Genomic DNA, 24151 nt, shown 5'->3' on the forward strand with positions numbered 1-24151 from the left:
TATAAACAGTTCTTTGTAAAATGTTACAGTGTTTCATGAAGCACTATTTAATGAAACATTAACTATTGGTAAACCTCCATAGAAACTACCTTTTCCAAAATTCACAATAATAGTTCCCATCTATTTTATTTATGTTTGCATTTCATAAAGTAACTTACTTCCCCTCCCAGAGAAACCCTGCTCCTACGCTTGCTGCACTAGATAAGCAACTCGCATGGGGAAAGATAGAACAGACAGCGGTATGAGTGAACATACTTGTCATTCATGCGCTGACCTGCTGTAAATACAAGAGCAAATGGAGGCTTAAAAACGATACTACCCTTCCCCCAGCCATGACTTTCTTTCTGCAACCTGTGGCTCTTTCCCAGCACAACAGCTGGCAGATTTTATTGCTGCCATAGCAACCCTGCCGTCAGCCCGTTGGCTTGGCAACATTGCAGCAGTAAGAAACGCACTGCACATCTGAACTGTTCTTAGACTCACAGAGGTATTTTTTCAGGTTGCATTCCTAAATGCTTATTTACTGTTCGATTTAATAAATTTTGCGATAAAAAATCCTATACAGTCCTTATTTGCCAGTGAAATCAGATCATCTTCCCCGGAATCTTGCAAAGAATTAATATCCATTCCTTGCAATGGCACAGCAGATGGATCAAATCTCTGCAGCAGCTTCAACTGATCAAGCGACAGTCCAGCTCCCCTCATGCCTTCTCCTCCAATGTGAGGCTCCTTTTTAAGTAACAAAGAAAAGCAAATTACTGCATCAGTAAAGTTCTTAAGTGCCCTAAATGTATTCCGCTGAGTATATGCAGAGCTGCCTAACTGTTAACGTGGACAAGCTAGGTTTGTATCATTCACACCAGGGGGGGATTTAGAAGTAATGTGGCCCTTCTTTTCTTGCCTTCATCTGGCCAATATGTATACAAGCATATATACAAGGTCCAAAGTACTTTGAGGAGGTGGTGGGGCACCTAATCCAGTAGTTCAGAGCACTTCTTGAGGACAGGTACACAGGTCTAACTCAATTCATTACTCAAAGGACTGAAACATCACAAGAAAGCTGTTACCACCTGACAACAGGAAGGTCTAAAGGTTTTAGGTTGCCACTTCTAAATCATGCAGTGCTTCTGTGTACTGACTAATAGCTATGAGTTACGTCAAAAATAGTGATTCCTTAGCCAGTTACTAACATACTGATTATGTTAGTATGTGATATGTGATTCTTCACATTAAAAACTTCAACTGGAGAGACTGAAAGCCCCAGTCCAGAATACTTTACTGCCTGAAGAGGCATCATTTTGGAAGGTGATGCAGCAGAAAAATCTGAGCTTCAGATTTTCTATGTCACGTAATTAGACTAACACGTAAGTGGGACTACTGTTACATGTGTATGTATATGAGGCAGAGAAAGAAAGAAAGGAACAGCTTAGGTATCTGAATTCAGGAGATGGCATTTGGCATCAAAATCCTGGAGACGAGAAGGGCTTAAAATCACAGCCCTTTTCTCAGCATTTCTTGTGAGTAGCCTTGACTGCTTTTTATTTAATAGACTGATTCCTGGGAAAAAATCTCTTAGGTGGATTGTTCTTTCAATGCATTCAGTAAGGAGATAGAACAAAATGTGCAAAAGCTGGCAATGCAATATCAAAAATAGATCTCCTTTGTAAATCTAGTCTAGTGTAGTCTATAATGCAGCCCACAACAGAGTATTTTTTGAGCCATCACACTTTGCTAACACATGAGCTCACCCAGTCAGCACATGATGCGAGTTAGTTGCTTAACCACATACTGTGTGCTGTAAAGCTGGGCAGCCAAGAGGTTGCAGCCCGATTCTTCTCTTCCTTTCCCTCAGCAGGATTTCAGTGCTTTCCAGGTAAGAGACAAAAAGAGGTGTCCATTGCAAATTGAGAAAAAATAACATACAAAGGGAGACGGGGTAGTGACTTGAAGTAATGTAATAGAAGGATGGAAAGGTAAAAGTCTAGGGAAAACAGTATTACACAGGGTCAAGCGACTTGCTCAAAGACAGACCAATTTTTTCCTCTACCTTTTCCTTTTTCCTTCCAGTTAAGTTACTGCATTTAAGCTGATATACAGTACCTCCTGTGTAAACCCCTAAGAGGAAGTAAGTCTGCACAGACAAAGGATCAGCTGCCATGCAGTAACCTCCTCCTACGAGATCAACGCCTATGGCTCCATCTCCTGTTTTTTCCTTACCCAACATGATTCCAGGATCTGTTGCCAAACTGAGAAAGTGGGAGACGGTGGACTGGGTATATAAGGAGGTGTCCATTGAGAGACTAAAGAATATGGGAAATAATACATAAAGGAACATGAGGTAAGTCGATCCTAGACTCCAGTTTCCTGTTCATTGGAAAAGATCACCTTAGTTTACACTACTGGGGAACTGGTTATAAGATACTATAAACTATCTGTGGGTAAACAATTCAGTGTCATCTCATTTAAAATATACTATACATAAAAGCTTCATTTTTACAGCTATGGCATCTGTGTGTGAAAAACAGTGCTTTATTCAAGACTGGTATTACTGGTGAAAGTCTATTAAACCAGAATTAATCTTGCATTTGAGTTAACAGGGCTTGTGTTTTGCTTTGTCATTCTATCGAGGACATTTTTTATGCTATTAGGTAAAATGTATAATCTCAGCTGAAACAGCTGGAACTGAAAAATTCCTAGTAAATGGATGGTGAGAAAGCAGGCAGAAGAATCCCGACATACAAATCTTTTAAGAAAAGCTTCAGTTCTGTTAAATCTTTACCAGCCTTCATATAATTTCTCATTGTACACCTATTGTATATCTTTTTTTAATTTCAGTTAAAAGATGCACCTAAACTTCTTAAGACAGATACAAGTCATCACAGAATGTATAAGTAAGCTAAACAGGTATCAGAGTTAGACTTTCCTCAAAGCCATGATGATAAACAACTAACCCACCCAACTCATCACATCAACAAAGAGGAAGAGAGACGCATATGGTCTGATGATAAACTCTCTCAAGGTACTAATAAAGGTAACAGATATTTTTGAAATGTATGCGGTATAGATAAAAAATTCTAGTATCTCCCTATATATTACCTCCTCCCAGACATCTTAATGGTAGACACTGACTCCAAAAAAGACAAAGTACATTCTTGGGACACTGTGCCCGAAATAAATTTGTTCCCTCATTCCTTTACATAACGCAAAAATAGCTCCCATACATATAAAATCCTCCTTCCTCAAAACACAAGGTTCTTTCCATTTATCTCCCATCCTTTATGCAAGTCTTCACTACTTCAGTGGCATTAATAAAAAATTTTTCACTTCTCCTGTGAATGTGCAGAAAAAGAGAATAAAATCTATGCATTAAAGAACAATTGCAAGAGAAATGTTAACCTGTCTGAACTATCTTTTGTCCTGTTGTGTTTTAAATGACTGTTGTACAAATGAAAACAACCACAGTACACAGTGGGAAACTACTTAACGATCCCTAAATGAAGCTTAATTAAACATGAAAATAGATTTAAAAGAGCCTTAGAAGTCCTTGTGTTATTTCTATCCACAGCAGTTAAAATTGTCTGCAGTGAAAGAGATTTATTGATAGTAAATATAGTGTGTAACTTTACAGTGCCAAAGCAAGCTCACTGGATTGTATGAAGTACCCTGAAAATACTATTACCTGTGGCTGAAGCTGGAGGCATGGGAAAGTTTTCAGAGCCCAAGCAACTTGCTCCTCATTTTCAGAGAGTGTAATTGTACATGTGCTATATACTAAAACACCTCCTGGCTTCAGCAATTTCACTGCCTGCAGGGAGAAATAAACAACAGTTCAGCTTATTTTTAAATGCAAAAACTTTCATATTAAGAAACATTAACCAAGAAATCATTAAGCTATAATATTAAAACTTAGCACTTAGAAAAATTTGAGTTTAATTAAGATAGGCATTAGGATACTAATTCTTCTCAGAGAATACAGTAAAGGATCCCATGGATTAGAAAGATTCTTCTTTCCAAATCAGCATTATAGCTCATGCAGTTTATTAATGCCATTGAGATGATTCACCTTGTAAGATTTGTTATTTGTACAGCTCTGCATATCCCAGACAGATCAGTTCTGTTTTCATCACCTGCTGCCAACCATGGATACACAATATTTTTATCAGTGATATTAGATGTCAACTATTTCCACATACTTAGCACGGAAGCTATAGCTATGCTGCTTTTCAAGCTGTGGTTCACTTTGAATACGTATAATTCAGATTTAGACAAGTTTCATGAAATCTTATCTTTCAGCATCAGCCCAAGCACACTCCTACCAGCATGAAAACTTGTAATATGGCCTCCCGGCTTTGTACTCCTTCCCATATCCCATACAGCACCTCACAGCACCACTGCATGGTAGTTCTATGCAATGAACTTACTTACAAGAGTCTGTACTGCTGCAGAGAAAACACTTTAACCTGCTCTGTGACTTAAACCCTTGCGATTATTATAAATTAAAACTGATGAAACTGAAGGAATAAAAAACACATACAAAGGTTTTTATTTACTATGGCTTACATATACCTTTCCCATGCTCCAATGAATTGACTTCACCTAGTAACAGATATGGTGCAGCTGAGGGGTTAACTGAAGCCTAACACAATCTTCTGTACTTAACTGCTGAAAAGGTAGGGAAAATGAGGCACCATTTTTCGGTATGAAGTTTTACGCTGCAAAAGCATTTATGTTCAATTTAGCTTATCTAACCAATGATTAATACATACCACAGTGAAAAGCTTGCGCTGTAGTGGCTGGTAAGAAGTCACTTCCTTTAAAGTTGAGGAATAAGCCATGTTTGGTCTCTGTCCCATCCCACTACATGGAGCATCAAGAAGAATTCGATCAAATGACTCTGGTAAGAATGGAGGTCCTTCTGTAAAAAGCAGTTAGTAATGTAAAATGTGGCTGTTTCTTTCCTTGAGACTTCACCATAGATAAGGGCAAGCTGTTACTGCTTCCTTGACATAAAACATTTAGGTTCTATAGATAGTGTCTGCAAAAGTAATCTCAGCTACAGACAAGTCTCAGCACTACTGGTGGTAGATTTCATCTGCCAGAAAACTGAAGAGTTTTAGTTCTGTGAGATCAAACAATACATGATGCCTTTAGGCAATAATATTTTTTTAACCTTAATTTAATAATTTGAAAGTAAAATGTAAAAGTAATCAAACAAAAATGTTGCAATACGATTGGTCAGAGGTGCTGGGTACAGAGTTGTACATATAGGCTGTAATGAACCACAGTCAGCTCGTAACTGAACCAAGTGTGCAAATCTTTACTGAGAGAAGCCTGTAGTTAACTGTTAAGACTGCCTTAAATAATAATAATTGGACTGTCTATATAATAACTATTTCTTGCGATGCATATATATCTGGAGAAAATAAAGCACTTCATAATAACATGAAATATCACAAGTTCTAATGCGTGACACGTGCTGTCTCCACAGCAGAACAATTCAGTAAACAAGGATTGTGAAGACAAGAACAATTTCTGAATATTACCTGGATAGATAAGGGAATATGTAACTTCTATGTGCAGAGCCTATCTTTTCATCTGAATCCCACTGGCTTAACAGCCCAAAAGTTTCTATCGCCTTAGTGCTAGAGATACTCTTCAGCTCAGCATCACCAAGACAAAAGTGGCTCCATATGTGTATCTGTGAGTAACCAATGAGGAAGAGAGCCTTTTCTCCTTCTGTTGCTCAAATATTCAAGTTAGGTCACAAGTGAAAACAAGCAAGTGACTTCATACCACTGCTACCTAGCTTGTTCCAGCACTACAAAATGAGTCTATCTGATTTATCTACCTCTGATCCATTGCTACAACATTCAAAATATGTCTTACTTGCAGGGATGTACAGAAAAACCTTCATGATCTTTCAGTATTACAGCTAGCTCTTATTCATCTGTGTAAGTGCTGCATACCACCTGCAATATTTTATGTCTATTGAAAGACTATTAAGAAAGTACCTTTATTCCTCCAAAGCAGGAATAACTGCAAGGCATAGGGACAAGGAAGGTGAATTATGCAACCTGATTCCTACTTAGGCTAACCAGTGACTGGGATAAAATAGAGTGAGAAAGAACAGCATACTTTGCACAACAAACTAAAAATAATCAAGACAGCAGATACCGTTTAAATCGTTCCATCATGGGAACAGAACCAGTATCATGAATACAGCACTTCAGAAAAGCAAATGAAATGAACTTAAAATAATACACTGTGCTTCTATAGAACTTTCCCCTGAACAGCTGAACAAACATCAATGAACTAAACCTTGCAGCACTCCTGGGAGTTAGGTATTAATAACCCCATTTTACAGATGATGATTCTGAGGCAGAAAAGCCAAGCAATTCTGCAAAAATAATTTTTTTCTCAGACTAAGTCAAACATTTCAGAATATAGGGTTAAACGTTACCATGAAAGAAGAAGCTTTAAGGCTTCTTCAGTCTTTGATATTATCTGGGAAAGGAATGCATTTCCTTTGAGCATATTAGGTTGTGATAAGGACAGATAGTTTGAGTTTTGTATTTGCTTCATGGAGAAGATGATAATCACAAAAGAGTAGAAAATAAAAGAGCATTGACAGTGCTGAAGCAACTTAGGTATCTGCCAAGATTTCACAGACTTGCAGACCTGTGGCATGTTTAATACTACTAGTGCAAAACTGATTACTATTTTCTTCTAAAAGCTACTACTACCCAAGTTGTTTACTTTACCTTGTTCCTCCTCTCTCTTCTCAACTGAAAGTGCCTTTGTTCCATCATAGCGAAAGGCCTTAATACAATTCAGCTGTAGCAATTCAGCATTCTGCTTAATTTTTTTGACCTTGTTAGCTATCTTGTCCATGGCTATTACTTCACCCTGAAAAAAACCCCGAAGTTTTTATCAAAAGCATAGAAATTAAATGGATGTGCAGTTCCTGATTTCACACCCCCCGCCCATGAGCAGTGTAATGAATGAAGCTTAGTTTTCCCTACAGAATTTTGTTATTCTTAAATCCACACTCCAGTAGTCCTTGTTCGCCCATATTTTCTGTGATACCCACATTAGGCTAGACAGTAGTCTGAAGCTGTGTGCATTCTGCTTAGCACTAGCTGCTTGGCACAGCCACTCCCTAAGGGACCCTATAATGTCTGACTTCTGCCAAGTGGGTTTTATGTTTGTTTCTTTTTGTTTGTTTTGAACTGTTTTACTGGGCACTAAGTTAGGTAAAAATGTAATCATCTGAAAGAGGGTAGAAGTCTCAAATACATGGTAAAACAGGTCATCAGGTTTTAAATTTGCATGGAGATGGTAGGAAACATGATCACGAACAGCTCAGTCCTGAGGAAATGAGGCCCACAGCCATGCCTCTGGCTTGCTCAGACTCATAACATACCATTATACTTGCAGTAGTTGTCACTCAAGTTACTTTGGGAAATACTGTAAATACTAGAATAAATTTAGACATGGGGGAGGGGAATCACAATTATACAGTATTCCTTTTATGTAAGAATAAGATTTCTCTTTTCCTCTCCCAAGATAAATCAAAACAGACACACACCACTATCTGCTAGATGAAATCTGTAAACACAACTTGCTACAGCAGATAGAACCTGCTGAGAAAACATGACAACTTCTTCCTACTTGGTGATGGCTCTCTAGAGGCTTATGGAAGGGTAACACAACTAAGAGAGTGTAAAAAAACCCCAAACCTTCAGTAAAGATAAGCTGTTGACTGTGCATCATGTTAGCCAATATGTAGGTCTAGGACTAAGAAGTAAAAAAGGACTTCTGTTGTGTCAATGGTGTCCAGTCTTCAGCTACTGTGAGCCAAATCACCTCTTACAGGAGCACTCAATGACCATGTGCCACTGCTTCTCCCCTATCACCATTCAACCTATTGCGCATGCACACTAACAACTGATTGTGCTTGAAAGTTAGGTCTGTCGCTAAAACAAGTGGATTTGCTGCACATGGGCTGTACTGTGGGTATAAAGAGGTAAGTCCTTCTCCTGAGAGACTCTCAGAAAAAAGAACAAGCTGGAAGACAACAGTTCTTCCCCATCTGGCCCATGCCAGCCACTGCCAGAACAACTTCCTTAAAGACATCTTGAAAAAATGGTGGTCTGGACTGGGATCCAGATAATAATAAATTCTCAAGCTTTAACTATTCCCAATTCCTATTTAAAAGCTCTTAACAATACAGAGTAATTTTACATTTCGATTACCTCATCTAGAAACAATATACTAATTTTTACAATTAAATCACAAAAAAATATAAGATTGATTCAAATATTCTGAAATGTTAATGATTTAATATACTGTCTATGGAAATCTAGTATGGAAAATCTGTGAATGGAACTTAAGAACCAAAAAGCAGTGCAAATTTATTGATGTATTTTTTCCGTATCTTAAAATTATATACTCAGAAAAGGAAACCCAATTCAGATAAATTTCAACATCTATATTCTTAATCTTTACCGATTCAGCTGGAGGTAAGCACGATCAAAATACCTAAAATGACTAAGGAAAAAAACAGTATGCAAAATTATACAAAACGTACACACACAGATGGAAAAAATATAGATGTAAATGAATCCATGACAGAAATATATGCTTTTACAGACTTCCTTTATTTATCACACTGAAATTCTTTACTGGAAGCTTTACAAATCTATCTAATAAATGCCTAATGACTGTCTAATGCATGTTTAATGCATGTTTGCAAACTTTCCATACTGAGGGAAGAAACACTTCAATAAGCAAACCATCACAGAACTGAATACGTCTTTTCTAAATACATTCACATCATTACCCACTGTACCTTCCCATTAATGCACAGACAACCATTGAAATACTGCATAATGTAACTGCAAGATTTCTAAATAATCTGATATATTCTAATAACCCTATTCCAACACAAATAATAATGCCTTACGAAATTTTTAGAGGAAACATTACGCATTTTTCCCCTCTCTGCTAGAAAAGAGTAACCTGCATTTCCGTCTTTCATTTTGCATATAGCAATTTAATATATGCAAATTGTTATTCCTATATCCACATTCTTTTTGGCTTGTGTGTTATTTTCCTTTGTCTTTCTCTAAATATTTTTCTTGTTTCTTCTCATATTATTACTTTCTCATGAGATATTTTTGGGTTTGTGACCTTCTACCTTAGAATGACAAATTCAGGCTAGAAAGTCAGTCTAAGATCATATCCGTACTGCATAATTGATAATTTTTACTGAGAAGAAAGTTAATTGGATTAGGAACTTTTTAATATGTTTTTGTACAGAGTTGTGCATCCTTTTGGCACACAGTAGTAACCCCTGATTTCCACGTAGTCTCAGTTTCATGAATCCAGCATATTCCTGTGTATCTTTGCCTTGCATGTTACGAATTCTTCCATTACAAATAAAACAATAACATTTAAAAAGTGAAATTAAACATATTTCAACAAGTCAATTTGCAGCAAATACGGTTTTAATTTGATATTTGACTATTTGATAAAGATAGTCTGTGCCCATTTCAGTAACTCTGATGTGTAGCAAAATATATTGGTAAGCAGAACATTCAAATATTAATTGTTTGCTGTTGTAAATTATGTCTGCATTCTGACAGCTAAGTGAAGTGAGCTGCGCAAAGGAACAGTGGTCAGACTTTCTTCACCGAGACAGAAAATGCTCAATGACTTCTCTTACCTGGTCATGCATTAATGTTGCAAGATGGGTTGTTTTTCCTCCAGGTGCAGCACACATATCCAAAATTCTCTCTCCTGGTTGAGGTTTTAAAATATGGCTCACAATCACAGAAGGCAAGTTCTATCATAAAAACAAATATGGGAGAATTCAAACCTTATGTCCTGTATCAAGTCCTGTATTAAGGAATGACAAACTTGTTGAAACAAAAATTCATTCAGCAGTGAAGATACCTACGATATTTGCTGTCAATTCCTTAACAGAAAATGAACTATTGGGATTATATGAAAGAGACAGTATAGGTCAGAAGGCTCCAGTGGCTCCTTTTTTATTTAAAGCTATATATGAGTATCTATGACTGAAGTTTAAGCATTCATGACTACGGAGACTACATTGCTAAAAGTAAAAATAAAATAAGCTGATACTATCACAGACACAGAGCAGCTCTGTGTATTACAAATAGTTCATATTGACCCGTTTATTGGAACATTTACTATATGAACATACTGGTATAGTATAGTAACGAACAGTAAGATCAATAGGCAGGAGTTTAAACTTGCTGAATTAAGGTATCAAGAAGCTGAATTGTTCTATTAATTGTATAAACAGAACAGATGTACTGAAGAGAAATAATATGCAATAATTGTGCACGGTATTGCATCTTACACAATGTGGAAATATTCTGAAAGATTCTCTTCTAACTTGGTTCAACACAAAGGCATAAAAACCTTTTAAAGTTGTCTTTACTACGTGTTGTCTTTGGTTAGTACAGTTTCAATTTCCATGCCACAGTGTTCAAAAAAATGAACAATAATTCATCTCACACGTGGCAAATTCAAGTCAAAAAAGCCAGGCTTAAAGGGTTGTGATCAGTGGCACAAAGTCCCGCTGGAGGCCAGTCAACAGTGGTGTACCCCAGGGGTGGACACTGGTGCCAATGTTGTCTAACCTCTTCCTTAGGGAGCTGGATAATAGAACAGAGTGCACCCTAAACAAGTTTACAGAGGATACAAAACTGGAAAGAGTAGTTGATAAACTGGAAGGTTGTGCTGCCGTTCAGAGGGACCTTGACAGGCTGGAGAAATGGAGAAACAGAAGTCTCATGAAGCTCAACAAACAGAAGTGCTAACTCCTGCACCTGGTGCACCCCATGCACCAATACAGGCTGGGACTGACTGGCTGGAAGGCAGCTTTGCAGAGAAGGCCCTGGGGATCCTGGTGGACAAGAAGTTGAGTATGATCTATATTCTCATGTGCACCAGTCTCTTAAATAACCTATCTCTCTAACAATTCTGTTCCTTGAAATCAAGTACTCTGATAAGCTGAATCAGGAAAGAAAAGGCCTCTCCTTTACTGCAGGCCACAAGACAATATATTGCTTGATAAACTACCCTTCCCCACACAGCAAGACAGCATTGATGCTGATTTAAAAATATTAAGATCAATTACAAAGAGAATATTTGCATAAAAATAACTCATCTGCTGGACTGACTCTTCTGACAAAAGAAACAGTGACTAAGACAATTCACTGTAATAAAGGACTTACCTTACTGTCTGAGTGATAGTTATACAAATCAAATGAGGAGATTACTTAGAATTTCAGAGAATATCTCTGAACAAGGGTTTATTTGAGATAAAATTTACATTTACTTTAAAGATTAAAATAACTTTTTTCTTTTTAAGGCTGGACACCTTGATTTTGTTTTAAACCCTGTTTCTAAATCATCATATTTGTATCAAAAAAATGCAATACCACTGTTGGCACACTAACTGTCTTAGAAATCTAATCGAGGTGTTCACCTCATCTTTTTATGTCAGCAAACTGAAATCAAGAATTTTACCTGATCTAAGAAAACTAGAAAGTTCCATGATTTCATCATCCTATGCTTCAACATAGCACAAGTGGCCAATTGTCATTCTGAGTATTGCTTTTAATTAGTTTTATTGTGGGGGAAAAGGAGTGTAGGTATCACAAATATTAAAGATGTGAAAGGAAAAGCTGGCTTGAAATACGTTCTTAAATTTTACAATAAAAACAAAACAAAAATTTGTCATTCTTTGGAACCTGTGCAGTTTTATGGTAAAAGGTAGTGAAAGCTGTGCTACTGTTAAGATTTTTCATGGTTATTTTGTTCAGGTAGATTTTTTTCATTAGGGCTAAAAAGATACGGATATTCTCTTCAACCTAGTATTTGGAGATTTTCCTGATTATCTACGGAAGGATGTACCCTGAAAGAGGCTCAAATTTCAGAGTTCATAGGCAGATTCCAAAAACTAAAAGTTCTGTGCAGAGTACCTGAGCAAAAAGAATTTCTAAGTTTTTAAGTGAGTATCTCTTAAGTCACTTTTAAGTCCCTTATCATATCTCAGACGCAGTATGATTAAACCACCTACATGTAGATACTGACTTCATTCTAAACACTTTGTTTTCTTTAAATCCAAAGAGTGAATTAGGTACCATAATATACAACGGATATATAAAGTATTAATATGTGCTTAGAGGATATTCATTATTCTGCAAATAGTACAGACTTTTATTTTTGTAACAAACGTACCTGTAAAAACAAATGACTAGGGAGCACATTGTCAAACGAAAGACTAAGGTAGACTGGCTCTATCATTCTTACACCCATGCCACTGAAAAACATGAAAAAAAGTATTTCAACTACTCAGATTTATAATTTTTAACAGTATTCAATTAAATTCATTATGCTTGCAAATAGAAACTTGAAACAATGATCTTACAAAAATGAAAGCACTTATAAATCAACTAAGAAAGTTACTTTTACAATTTTGTAATCTGATGTTCTTTAAAATTATGTCATGAAATTGGGTAAACCATAACAAAAAAAGTACATTATAAATTGGAACCATCTGTAAAAATTGCATAAAGCAAATTTATTTTTTTTGTACACAAGAGAAAATGAGATCTAATCCAAGCATTGATAATGTAAAGAAATGCATAAAAAGATTTAAATATGTTAATTTAAATCCATAACTGCCTTTGGCTAGCCAGGTATGTGCTAGGGCACTGGCATATGATTTCCTACTTAGGTCTTCCTCCATTTTTGTAGACTGTCTGAGATTTCAGTCAAATAACTAAAGAAACTCTCTTTCAAAAGCCTTACAGGAACATTGATTTGCCCGCAAAGCAAAGGTTTGAACTTAGGAGCAATCTAAAAGTTTTAAATATGGATGAAGTTCTGACACAGATTTCATTAAGTTAAGACAAATGTACAAGGAAATGGACAACAATAAAAACAAGTAAAAACAATACTGAGCCTGAAAAAATAGATTACTGAAGATAACAAGAATGAGTATTATTTTGCATATGCACTGCACAGTCCAACAAGAAGAAGGCAGGATATGAGAAAGCAAACTTGCAGACACCAGATTTAGTGTTACATACTGCCATTCCATGTCATCAACTCAACAGGTATATCCTACCACTACTTCTACTATATTTAAGCTCTAATAAATCAGAAATCCTCTAACAATGTAATCTATTTTTACTAGATCTTTTGTAGTTTGTTCTCAGGATGTAAAGTCTCAGTCATTAATTTGATGTCCATGCTCTTCTACATTGCTTTTTATATGTGTTTTAGATGACAGAAGAGGAACAAACCATATGCTTTGGGAACAAAATAGAAAAGCAAGTGATCTTGAAATTGATAACTACCTTGGCAAATGCTATTAATTTTTTTAAGATATCTGACCATATTCTCTGTCCCCTGCCCCACCAAAAAAAGCCCCTACAAATATTTTTAGGAGATGGAGAAATCAACAAGGCTGTACTTCTGTTTCATCTAAATAGGAAAGTGGTACAGAACAATTTACCAAAATGCAATTTTGCCACAGTGAGAATGTTTGTCACTTCTGTTTGTTCTATATTATTGAACTCATATGCTAAACATAAATTCTGAAAAGGCTCCCATTTATTGCCTCCTACGTATCAAGTAAACCAGTATCTGGATACCACTATAAAACTACAAGTTGAGTCTGCTAATACTTACTGTAGTACTTTAATCATAATTGCCATCACATTGCCGCTACCTTAGTTGTGAAGTTACAGAAGACAGCAGGAGGCACAATTCTATTATATTCCCAGAAACTAACGCTTCCCAAAAAATACCGGAAATCCCAACATGAAACACAGGTCTCAGTCAAAGCCATCTTGTGGTTTCACATAGGGTACAGAACATTTCAAAATGTCTTCCCTTCTTCTTCCTTCCCTTTGCAAAGTTGTAGCTGTAGATTGCACTTACTATGGACTTACTTCAAGGGGCCACTTGAACTAAAGATTTCACTGCGACTCAGTTCTGAAATCCCATTTCCAAGAAAAACTTTGACTCCTTCAAATTCTTTGGCTCCTCTTTTACATTTCCCTTCAATATCTGAATACACTGAGACCAGATCTCCAGCTTTCATAACTGCGCAAAGAAGAACAGAAATTTTGAGATTAATATAACTTTTTAGCAGGGCCTGTTGCAAGAGGACAGGGGGCAATGGCTTCAAACTAAAGGGGGGTAGATTTAGACTAGATCGAAGGAAGAAATTGTTTACGCTGAGGGTGGTGAAACACTGGCACAGGTTGCCCAGATTGGTGGTGGATGCCCCATCCCTGGAACCATTCAAGGTCAGGTTGGACGGGGCTCTGAGCAGCCTGATCTAGTTGAAGATGTCCCTGCCCACGGCAGGGAGGTTGGACTAGATGACCTTTAGAGGTCTCTTCCAACCTGAACTATTCTATGATTCTATATTATACTTGACAAGACAGTAGTGACCAAATAATTTAGGATTTTCTGCAGACTACTTACTTCAACTCCTATATCATAGCAAAATTTAAACTTTCTTAATGTAATCAAAGAAAATAACTGATATTAGGCTTGAAAGTGTACATGGTGAACAATGGCTACCAGATGACTAGAGCTATTGAGAGACACAAGCTTACAAATCAGACAGCATGTCTTGTTTTTTAAGAGGCTGACAAATCTTCACTTTATTTATTTTATCATCGCACGGTCACCCGTAAGTTTTAAGCACACTCTTCAGGATTCAGTCCTCTGTGTGTGCTCCAAGCACGCAAGTACATCAAAAAACACTGGTTCACACTTACTGTACAAAGCCAGTAATACTGAATTTTTCTAATGACCTCTCAATAGCTAGGTAGAACATAGCTATAGCTGCTTTTTTTCTAGCTATTGCTTTGATACAAGTGATTATATATTCTTGTTGAAACAATTTTTCTGGTGCAGCTCTCTAAGGCAACTGCTGTTCTCAATAATCCTCTAAAAGAGTTTTGCAACTCCAATTAAAACACTCCAGATCAGTAAAGTATATAAATATACACCAAACTCTGAAAGTGTAGTCCTAGGGACTTAACAAACTTTTGGAGCTAGAACAAAAATAGATGGAAAAGGGGGACGATTTAGGTGATTTTGTAGAATAGTGAGCAAGCTCTATGCACTGACTGGCCGAAAAATATGCTTAAAAATAAAGGCCTCCACTGACAGCAATAAACAATTACCTAAAATTTCATTTCTGACGTGTCTGACTGGCTGGAGCAAGCGGAAGATATGACAAGTAAGACTAATGACAGTTCAGCTTCCCAAGAATTCTTTGAATTGTGTTTAGGAATCCCTTTTTCCATTTTCAAGTGGCCTTCTGAATATGAACAAACGCCCTGGAATTCTTAAATGGTAATATTTGTTGGGTAGCCACTAAACATTTTTTTTGTATAGCTTCTTTTTACACAATGTGACACAAAACATTATGTGATAGCCTACTGTTATTGTCTGCTTAAACTTCACTGAACAAAAGGAAGTCAGGCAAAAACGCCAGGAGGCCTGCATGGATGAACAAGGAGCTCCTGGACAAACTCAAACACAAAGAGGAAGCCTACAGAGGGTGGAAGCAAGGACAGGTAGCCTGCGAGGAACACAGAGAAATTGTCCGAGCAGCCAGGGATCAGGTTAGGAAAGCTAAAGACCTGATAGAATTAAATCTGGCCAGGGACATCAAGGGCAACAAGAAAAGATTCTATAGGTATGTCAGGGATAAAAGGAAGATAAGGGAAAATCTCTCCAGAACAAAACGGGAGACCTGGTTGCCTGGGACATGGAGAAGGCGGAGGTACTCAATGACTTTCTTGCCTCGGTCTTCACCAGCAAGTGCTCGAGCCTCACCACCCAAGCTGCAGAAGGTAAAGGCAGGGACTGGGAGAATGAAGAGCTGCCTACTGTGGGAGAAGATCAGGTTTGAGACCATCTAAGGCACCTGAAGGTGCACATGTCCATGGGACCCAATGAGATACATCCGTGGGTCCTGAAGGAACTAGCGGATGAAGTTGCTAATCCACTATCCATCGTATTTGAGAAGTCGTGGCAGTCCGGTGAAGTTCCCACCGACTGGAAAAGGAGAAACACCACCCCCATTTTTAAAAAGGGAAAAAAGGAAGACCCGGGGAACTACAGGCCAGTCAGTCTCACATCTGTGCCTGGGAAGACCATGGAGCAGACCCTCCTGGAAGCTATGCTGAGGCACATGGAGGACAGGGAGGTGATTCGAGACAGCCAGCATGGCTTCACCAAGGGCAAATCCTTCCTGACTAACCCAGTGGCCTTCTATGATGGAGTGACTACATCAGTGGACAAGGGAAGAGCTACAGATGTCGTCTATCTGGACCTCTGTAAGGCCTTTGACACGGTCCCCCACAACATCCTTCTCTCTAAACTGGAGAGGTATGGATTTGATGGGTGGACTGTCCGGTGGGTGAGGAATTGGTTAGATGGTCTCATCCAGAGGGTAGTGGTTAACGGCTCAATGTCCAGATGGAGAATGGTGATGAGTGGCATCTCTCAGGGGTCCATATTGGGACCGGTACTGTTTAATATCTATCTTCATCAATGACACAAACAGTGGGATCAAGTGCACCCTCCGCAAGTCTGCAGATGACACCAAGCTGAGTGGTGCGGTCGACACGCCAGAGGGACAGGATGCCATCCAGAGGGACCTGGACAAGCTCGAGAAGTGGGCCCGTGTGAACCTTATGACGTTTAACAAGGCCAAGTGCAAGGTCCTGCGCCTGGGTCGGGGCAACCCCCGGTATCAATACAGGCTGGGGGATGAAGGGATTGAGAGCAGCCCTGCTGAGAAGCACTTGGGGGTACTGGTGGATGAAAAGCTGGACATGAGGCAGCAATGTGCGCTCGCAGCCCAGAAGGCCAACCGTATCCTGGGCTGAATCAAAAGAAGCATGGCCAGCAGGTCAAGGGAGGTGATTCTGCCCCTCTACTCTGCTCTGGGGAGACCCCACCTGGAGTACTGCGTCCAGCTCTGGAGCCCTCAGCATAAGACAGACACGGACCTGTTGGAGTGGGTCCAGAAGAGGGCCACGAAAATGATCAGGGGGATGGAACACATCTCCTGTGAAGAAAGGCTGAGAGAGTTGGGGTTGTTCAGCCTGGAGAAGAGAAGGCTCCGGGGAGACCTTTTTGCAGCCTATCAGTACTTAAAGGGGGCTTATAAGAAAGATGGGGACAAACTTTTTAGCAGGGCCTGTTGCGAGAGGACAAGGGGGAATGGCTTTAAACTAAAGGGGGGTAGATTTAGACTAGATCGAAGGACGAAATTGTTTACGCTGAGGGTGGTGAAACACTGGCACAGGTTTCCCAGATTGGTGGTGGATGCCCCATCCCTGAAAACATTCCAGGTCAGGTTGGACGGGGCTCTAGATGACCTTTAGAGGTCCCTTCCAACCCAAACTATTCTATGATTCTATGAAAAACTTGCAGCAATTTAACTCTTCCATCAAGCATATTTGCCAATGATTTTTTGCAGTATTCAAACATAAAGGATTTTATTTCACTCTCTGCTGACAATCATCCTTTCAAAATGCATTAGTACTGTGTACAGTTCTTAAGCTTTTTGTAGCTTATATTGGCACTCCATAAACATAAAGCTTAGAGTTTGATTAATTAAATTAAACTCAAAGCGCCCTGATAATTATTTTACCCTCATTTAGGTTGCAAGTTCAGTGATTAAATGTGTGTTCTTGCTGTACTCTTTTTTTCCCTAGTTAGACCATCTGTGCTTAATACAGCCTTCTTATATTTGGCCTCAAGTGGGTAGCTTGCCCTTTTATTTTATTTTCCTATCTGAAATTCCCCTGAAGTGTTCCTGAAGTTTTATGGTATCTTTTCTTTTCTTTGACTTGATATTGCATGCATAATTACATGCAGCAATTATGATAAATCACTAGTTGACTCAAAGAGGGATTTGAATATTTATGAGATTGTCTAAATAAGCAGTTTCAACAACTGCTACAGCAATATACTTATTTCATTATCAAGTCGTAGATTGAAAAACATTCCTGTTCAGTGAATTGGACTTAAGCACATGCTTAAAACTTCTTGAAGGCTTTTTCCTGAAAGGGAATGAAGTTAAGTGGCTAGATAAATGCTTTCCTGACTCACTTTGTTTAATAATAAGAACCATGATGATCAGTAGAAATCATCACAATAGAATAATGATGAGGTGAATCATAAAAAATTATACTGGTTTCACATAAAGTTAATTTGACCCTTAAATAAAAAATAAATAGGCTGCTAAACACTAAGCATGTATATGTAGATTTTTTATCTTGTCTCATAGGCATTGAAATAAAAATTTCTATTTCTTCAGAATCTGACATTAAAATTGAAGATTCTTCTCATCAATAGAAAAAACCTTTTTACTAGATCTCTCATACATAAACAATATCAAATGAATCACCAACGGATTAGAAAAAGAAAATCCATTTTTTTAGATCTGTAACTTAGAATCTGACAGGATCATGAAGGCAAGTGCCTTTGTCACTGAATGAAGAAATAACATATCTGGAAATAGTATCTATTAAATAATCAACATACATCCAGTTACCATCCAGATGCATCTGTTGCGGCATTCCTTTTATTCTTTTTTTTTTTTTTGACAAGACTGGAAAGAGGCAAACTTCTGTGAGTTTATTCTACTGAACATCCATATTAAAAGTTACAGTATTCAGTAGTGAAAAAACTCTTAAAAACCCAGGTTTTACTTTGAACATGCTCTTTAAAAAGATTTTCAAAGGAAAACAAGACACTGAAATCCTTGAGAACTAATACTTCAACTAGGAATTACATATGCAAAAAGGAACTTAAAACAGGCCAGGTGAAAAATAATTACATATAATTTATTACAAGTATAATGCAAAAATAGTGAAAATCTCCCAAAAATGCCAGAAAACCTTAAAAAAATGTATTTACCATAAATTACAACTATAAGATTAATTTCAGCTGTGAATAGAAAAACAATAATGTCACTATTTATTGGAAATTGTCATCAAGGGGTGACATTTTTTCCATCCTTTTTACAACTTAACTGGGTGTATTTAGAGAACTCTTACATCTTGAGGTAGATATGATTCCAGGGACATAAACATGTGCTCCTCGAAGTACTGCATAGCCACAGTGGGCTCCAACAATGACTTCAGATGAATGTTTTTTTAAATCTCGCCTAAAAATACAAAATGTAGTTCAGTTTAAAAAAAAAAACAAAAAAAACCCAACCAAAAAAAAAACCAAACACCCCCCAAGTAAACTCTAGTTCACAAATACTGTTTTTGTCACAATATAATAGAAAAAACAGTTAACTATCATGTATTACATTTAAAAGATTTATTTTAGTCCCAGAGGAATCAAAGGGAAGAGCCAGGAAAGAAACCAGTCCTGAAAATAGAGCAGATCCTGACACATTCTGCCACTATTATGGAACCTGACACAGGAATACAAATAAATTATACTGGGATGGAGAAATAATCCTCTATCCCTTCCTAGGACAGATGACTGTAAAGTGATTTTTTATGTTTAAAAACCGCTAAGTACTTCTATAATAAATGTATAACCAGGTGCAAGGAACTTTGCCAGTAAAAATTGTGAAGAAGATAGTTACTCGAACTTATTAAAGTGTAAACATATTTGAATATAAAAAGAACAGAATGTTCAGAAAAATATGCTACAAAGAGAATGAATGATTGAAGAATAAATAAAAGCATTAAATGCTATTTTAGAGTGTACAGCATTTACAAACTAGTACTACTCGTTACCAATCTCTACCTAATCATGATATAAACTGAATCTGAAGTATGTTAGTCTTCATTACGAACAAGATACTTTAAATAAAATGTCCATTCAGTGAATTCAATAAAACAATGAAGAAACTCCATATGGGCAGACACAGATGCAACATGGGAAATATCCAAACATATCTTAAGAGTGAAGAACAAATAGTCATTTTGTAGGGGATAAAATTGATTCAGGAATCCTCTCAGCATTATTGATCTAGTCTCCCTACATCTTGCTCTGGACTTGATTCCAGTGGAAGAAAACCCTGCCTGTATTTAGCTAGTTCTATATTCCACCGCAAAAGTTTAGTTCTTCTGTCTGCCACCCAGCTGGCTTTCTGAAGAGGATGTACTTATGTTACGTTTTCCCTATTAAAAGTTAACCTCATAAATAAGGAGAGAACTCTCTCTATGTTTTCTTACATCTTCTAAGGACAAACTCTGACCTGATCAGGATATGGACTGTCCACTAGTTCTTAATATAAATGAAGTTGTGCTTCATTTATAGTGAGTTAGTTATCATAACTGTTTAACAAGAAATCTATAAGTAAAATATGTGTTATGACATTTTAAGGCTAAAGACTGAAAATGTCAAACCTGGGTCCAATGACAGGAATTATTAAGATGTCCTGGAGTTTCGGGTGCTCAAGAACTGGAACACATAGTCCTTTAAATTGCTGTTTCATTAAAAAAACATAATTATTAAGCAATACTAAAAAAACTAATATTTAATTAGACTGAAAACTATTTTTCCATTCATAATTTATAGCTGCAGAGTACAAAAAACAAATGTAGTGAAAACAGTTAAGAGAGGTTGGGAAATAGTGTGGAGACACTCCATATTAAAAATACTGGTGTAAAAGACTGAACATTTAATAAATTGAGAAATAACAAGGCCACAAAGGGATTCACTGAGAACTGACTTCAGGGAGTGGGACAGTGTTCTGACACTCATAACCCTACCACTGGTTTTTACTTGCTTCTGGAAGAAGATTATGTCAAGTTGTCATCAGATCACAGTAACACCACCAGAGGAGCTTGGGTCTAATCTGTGTTATCTTTTTCATGTTATTAATTATAAACCATTGTTCAACTCTATTCTTGTATTGCCTGACTTACTTAGCATGCCAGGTTGGTAGTACTTTTTATTTTTCTTTTCAGCTTAACTTCGAATGGGTACTGAGAGCTGAGTTGTGCATATAGTTGAAAAAAATGACAGCTTGCCATTTTAAAACTGTTCCTGGACTTTAAAAAGATGATGTCTTCTCACCTGAGCCTTCTAAAATATAACCTTAAAACATGCAAAACCATAAATTAGTTTGCATCTGATAAATAAGTATTTTCTCTTAAGAAAAAAAAACAATCCATGAACATACTTTCGTTAAAAACTGTTATGTAGTTTCCTTTTCTAATATAACCACAATTCAAAGTACAAAAAGTTTATGAAAAGCCAGTCTTAATTCAGTTTTCCGCAAAGCATTTTCCCTTGAAGCAAAATATCATACTGCAATACCCATTTCCAGATTTCTACGATCAAGCTAAAATTAGCGTAACTCATTACCATTCCAGCCAGCAGAATACCGTCAACTGCCTCTGCATCACAGAAATGTCTTGGCTCCTGTCATGCAATAGCTCCCTGTACACCCACTAGCATTAATAATTTACTTAAAGAAGAACTGGATCTTTTTAGACAGAGTGAAGATCTAGGATAGAGTTTCAAAATAATCTACTTCTTACACATAACGGCTTATGTTTAAGGTTATGACAAATAAATGTTCAATTAAGGTAAGTAAAAATCCAGAAAATTATATGAAGATTAAAAACAGGTTAAAAAAAGAAAATACAGCAGCTGCAGGGCATCACTGGCTCCAGTTTCTAAAACATACAGATTTTCTCACTTTCCTAAACAGTTTGTGCAATGAGACATACAGCCATTCTCCTTTAATCTTAAATAAAAATGTTCTAAACATGCTGAACACAGAATACTGAACTACAGTTTTTATCTCTTTCTACCATCTTCTTTAGACTTTTGATGCCTTTACAGTATTTGCTACAGTAGTACCCCAATCCTATCTAAGGTCTGGATCTGCCATATGAAAAAGAGTTGGTTGTCTTCCCTCTGTTATTGCCTTTCTTGGATGTATTAGATGAGGAATACTGCTAGACAATGAATTTTCATTTAACATTTAATGCTGACAGGAAGTCAATATGATTGCATGATGTTAATACTAGTGGACATGTATTAACTTGAGGAATAGTTTCCAGTAATGAAAAGCTCTCATAATCAGGCAAAAGATGAAATATCCTGTTATTTTTGCTGTAACAAAGAAATTGCACAAACCTTCTGGATCTCTTCAAAGAGCAATTTTTTCACGTGTTTCACTGAGGCCAAGTGGGTATTAACTCTAACAGTTGTGAAACCTGGTGGATGAGATAGATGACTTAACAGAGACTGATATTTACTCTCTGCCTCTTGTGTACCTAAAGCGGTGATAAGCTGAAAGTGAAAGAAGAGATTTTATATTAGAGAGATTCACACAGCAGCCTCTTGCTCAGTGCAAAAAAAGCACTGAATAAACATTCTGTAGAAATGGTTGTGCGGTGTGCAATAGTGAGGAATGTCTATGTCTGGAGGCCTAATTCCAGTGAAATCCTCACAAATTTCTTGAAAAGGACTTGTTGGAAAAACAGTCGTATTAGCAAGGTCATTGTAAACAGGCTGCAGCAAGTACCAGAAGTAACTGCTAGCAAGCTCTGTGATACTCTACAAAGAACAGTCCTAAGGAGATGGCAGATTCAAAACTATGAATTAATAACTCTTATCCTGATATACAAAAACATCATTTTTGTGTCCTTTGCCATTAGGAATTCATAGATTGCCTATAGTATTTTTTGGTTCTACACTGGGGTAAGGGAGTATTTCTTGTCAATATTATGTGGTTAATAAATGGTTAATTTTCTCTGTGATCATTCTTCAGTGGGATCCAAAACTGAAGTCTCAGATTTATTCTAATTTTAGTTTAAATATTTTTATGTTACTTTAAGCCAACAGGGGTAAAGAATAATTTTGTATTTTAAATGGAACTATATAGAAAAATCTGTGTCTAATGTGAAGACAATACCTTATTGTAAGGTATTAAAGTCACACAAAATATTAAATCAAAGGAATATTAACAGTGTTCAATTAGTGAATATTTGTTGATGATTAGTAGAATCTATTTCACATACCTCATTATTTCTGAACACTTTGGTGACATACTCTTCAACTTCACGTTGGAAAGAGATTTTGGGAAAAAAAGACATCTTCCTTTAGTTTTTAAAATCTGCTGGTAAAGAACTGAAATAAGCAAAATATTTTCTTAGCGGTTTTTATCATCTACAAGTTTATAAGTGTAACATAAGATGCACCCACAAACTAAGCTGCAGTTTCTGATTCTTCTGTTTTAATAATGCAATTTTACTGTACTGAAAATTCCAAATATTGCTCAGGATATGACTGTAACACTACTGTTAATTACATTTCAGAATATGTTCATTAACATGTTTAGCATTTGCAATCACCTTACAGTGAGGCTACTGGTTTCCTTGCTGTCACATCCTTCCCAGCCATAACTTCCAAGGCTACTGTATCAGTGTTTGAAATGTGAAGAAAGTGTCACCACCTCTAAATCCTGTCCCGTTAAAGTTCCCCTAGCTATCCTTGGGGAGAACTTGCTGTTTAGTCCTAGAATTCAGTAAATTCACAAAGGCTCCTCACAGAATTTAGCTTTGACTCTTCTAAGTCCCATCTTTGAAATTCTTATTCTATTACATCAACATATCTGTTCATTTTTAGAGATAATCTTCTAATTTTTCCCTGTCAGATTTCTTTTTCTCAAGCTTAACTTCTCAGGCTTCCTCCATAGTTCAGATTATCCAAACTTTGTAACAGGGGCACATGTGCATGACTGTGGACAATGATTTTTATTTTTTCCATATATACTTAAAAAATTAAAGAAGGACTATAAGTAACAGTTTTCTCTTAAGTCTGTGTTTAATTCACAGTATGAATAGTGAAGCATTAATGCAACAGAAGCTCTGCTGATCCTTACTGAAAATCTTCAAGCTGTCTGGTGGAAGATTACATGGGTAAAAGGTACAGGAAATTTCCAGATGCTGCTTTAATTTCTTCTGCAAAGCCCAGCTATAAAGTCCCTATTGCAGCTCAGCCCTGATGCAGCTTTTATTCTTTGTAATTATTCTCTGTTTATTTTTCTCTGTAGGTAATAAAATACAGTTATCTTCCC

The 24151-nt window shown here is 37.0% G+C and overlaps 1 protein-coding gene across 1 annotated transcript; it reads right to left on the reverse strand.

Moving 5' to 3' along the window:
• Positions 1–605: 605 nt before the first annotated feature.
• Positions 606–23239, reverse strand: NSUN6 (NOP2/Sun RNA methyltransferase 6). Its single transcript, XM_076331662.1, has 12 exons — positions 23094–23239; positions 22207–22362; positions 20463–20542; positions 19149–19258; positions 14001–14154; positions 12280–12361; positions 9728–9847; positions 6762–6906; positions 4767–4915; positions 3680–3805; positions 2218–2300; positions 606–729 (listed from the first exon to the last, which is right to left on the reverse strand). The coding sequence occupies exons 1-12, from the start codon at positions 23166–23168 to the stop codon at positions 702–704; spliced, it is 1308 nt and encodes a 435-aa protein (XP_076187777.1). The 5' UTR covers positions 23169–23239; the 3' UTR covers positions 606–701.
• Between the last annotated feature and the right edge of the window lie 912 nt (positions 23240–24151).

The sequence above is a fragment of the Aptenodytes patagonicus genome, chromosome 2, assembly GCF_965638725.1.
Source record: "Aptenodytes patagonicus chromosome 2, bAptPat1.pri.cur, whole genome shotgun sequence".
NCBI lineage: Eukaryota > Metazoa > Chordata > Aves > Sphenisciformes > Spheniscidae > Aptenodytes > Aptenodytes patagonicus.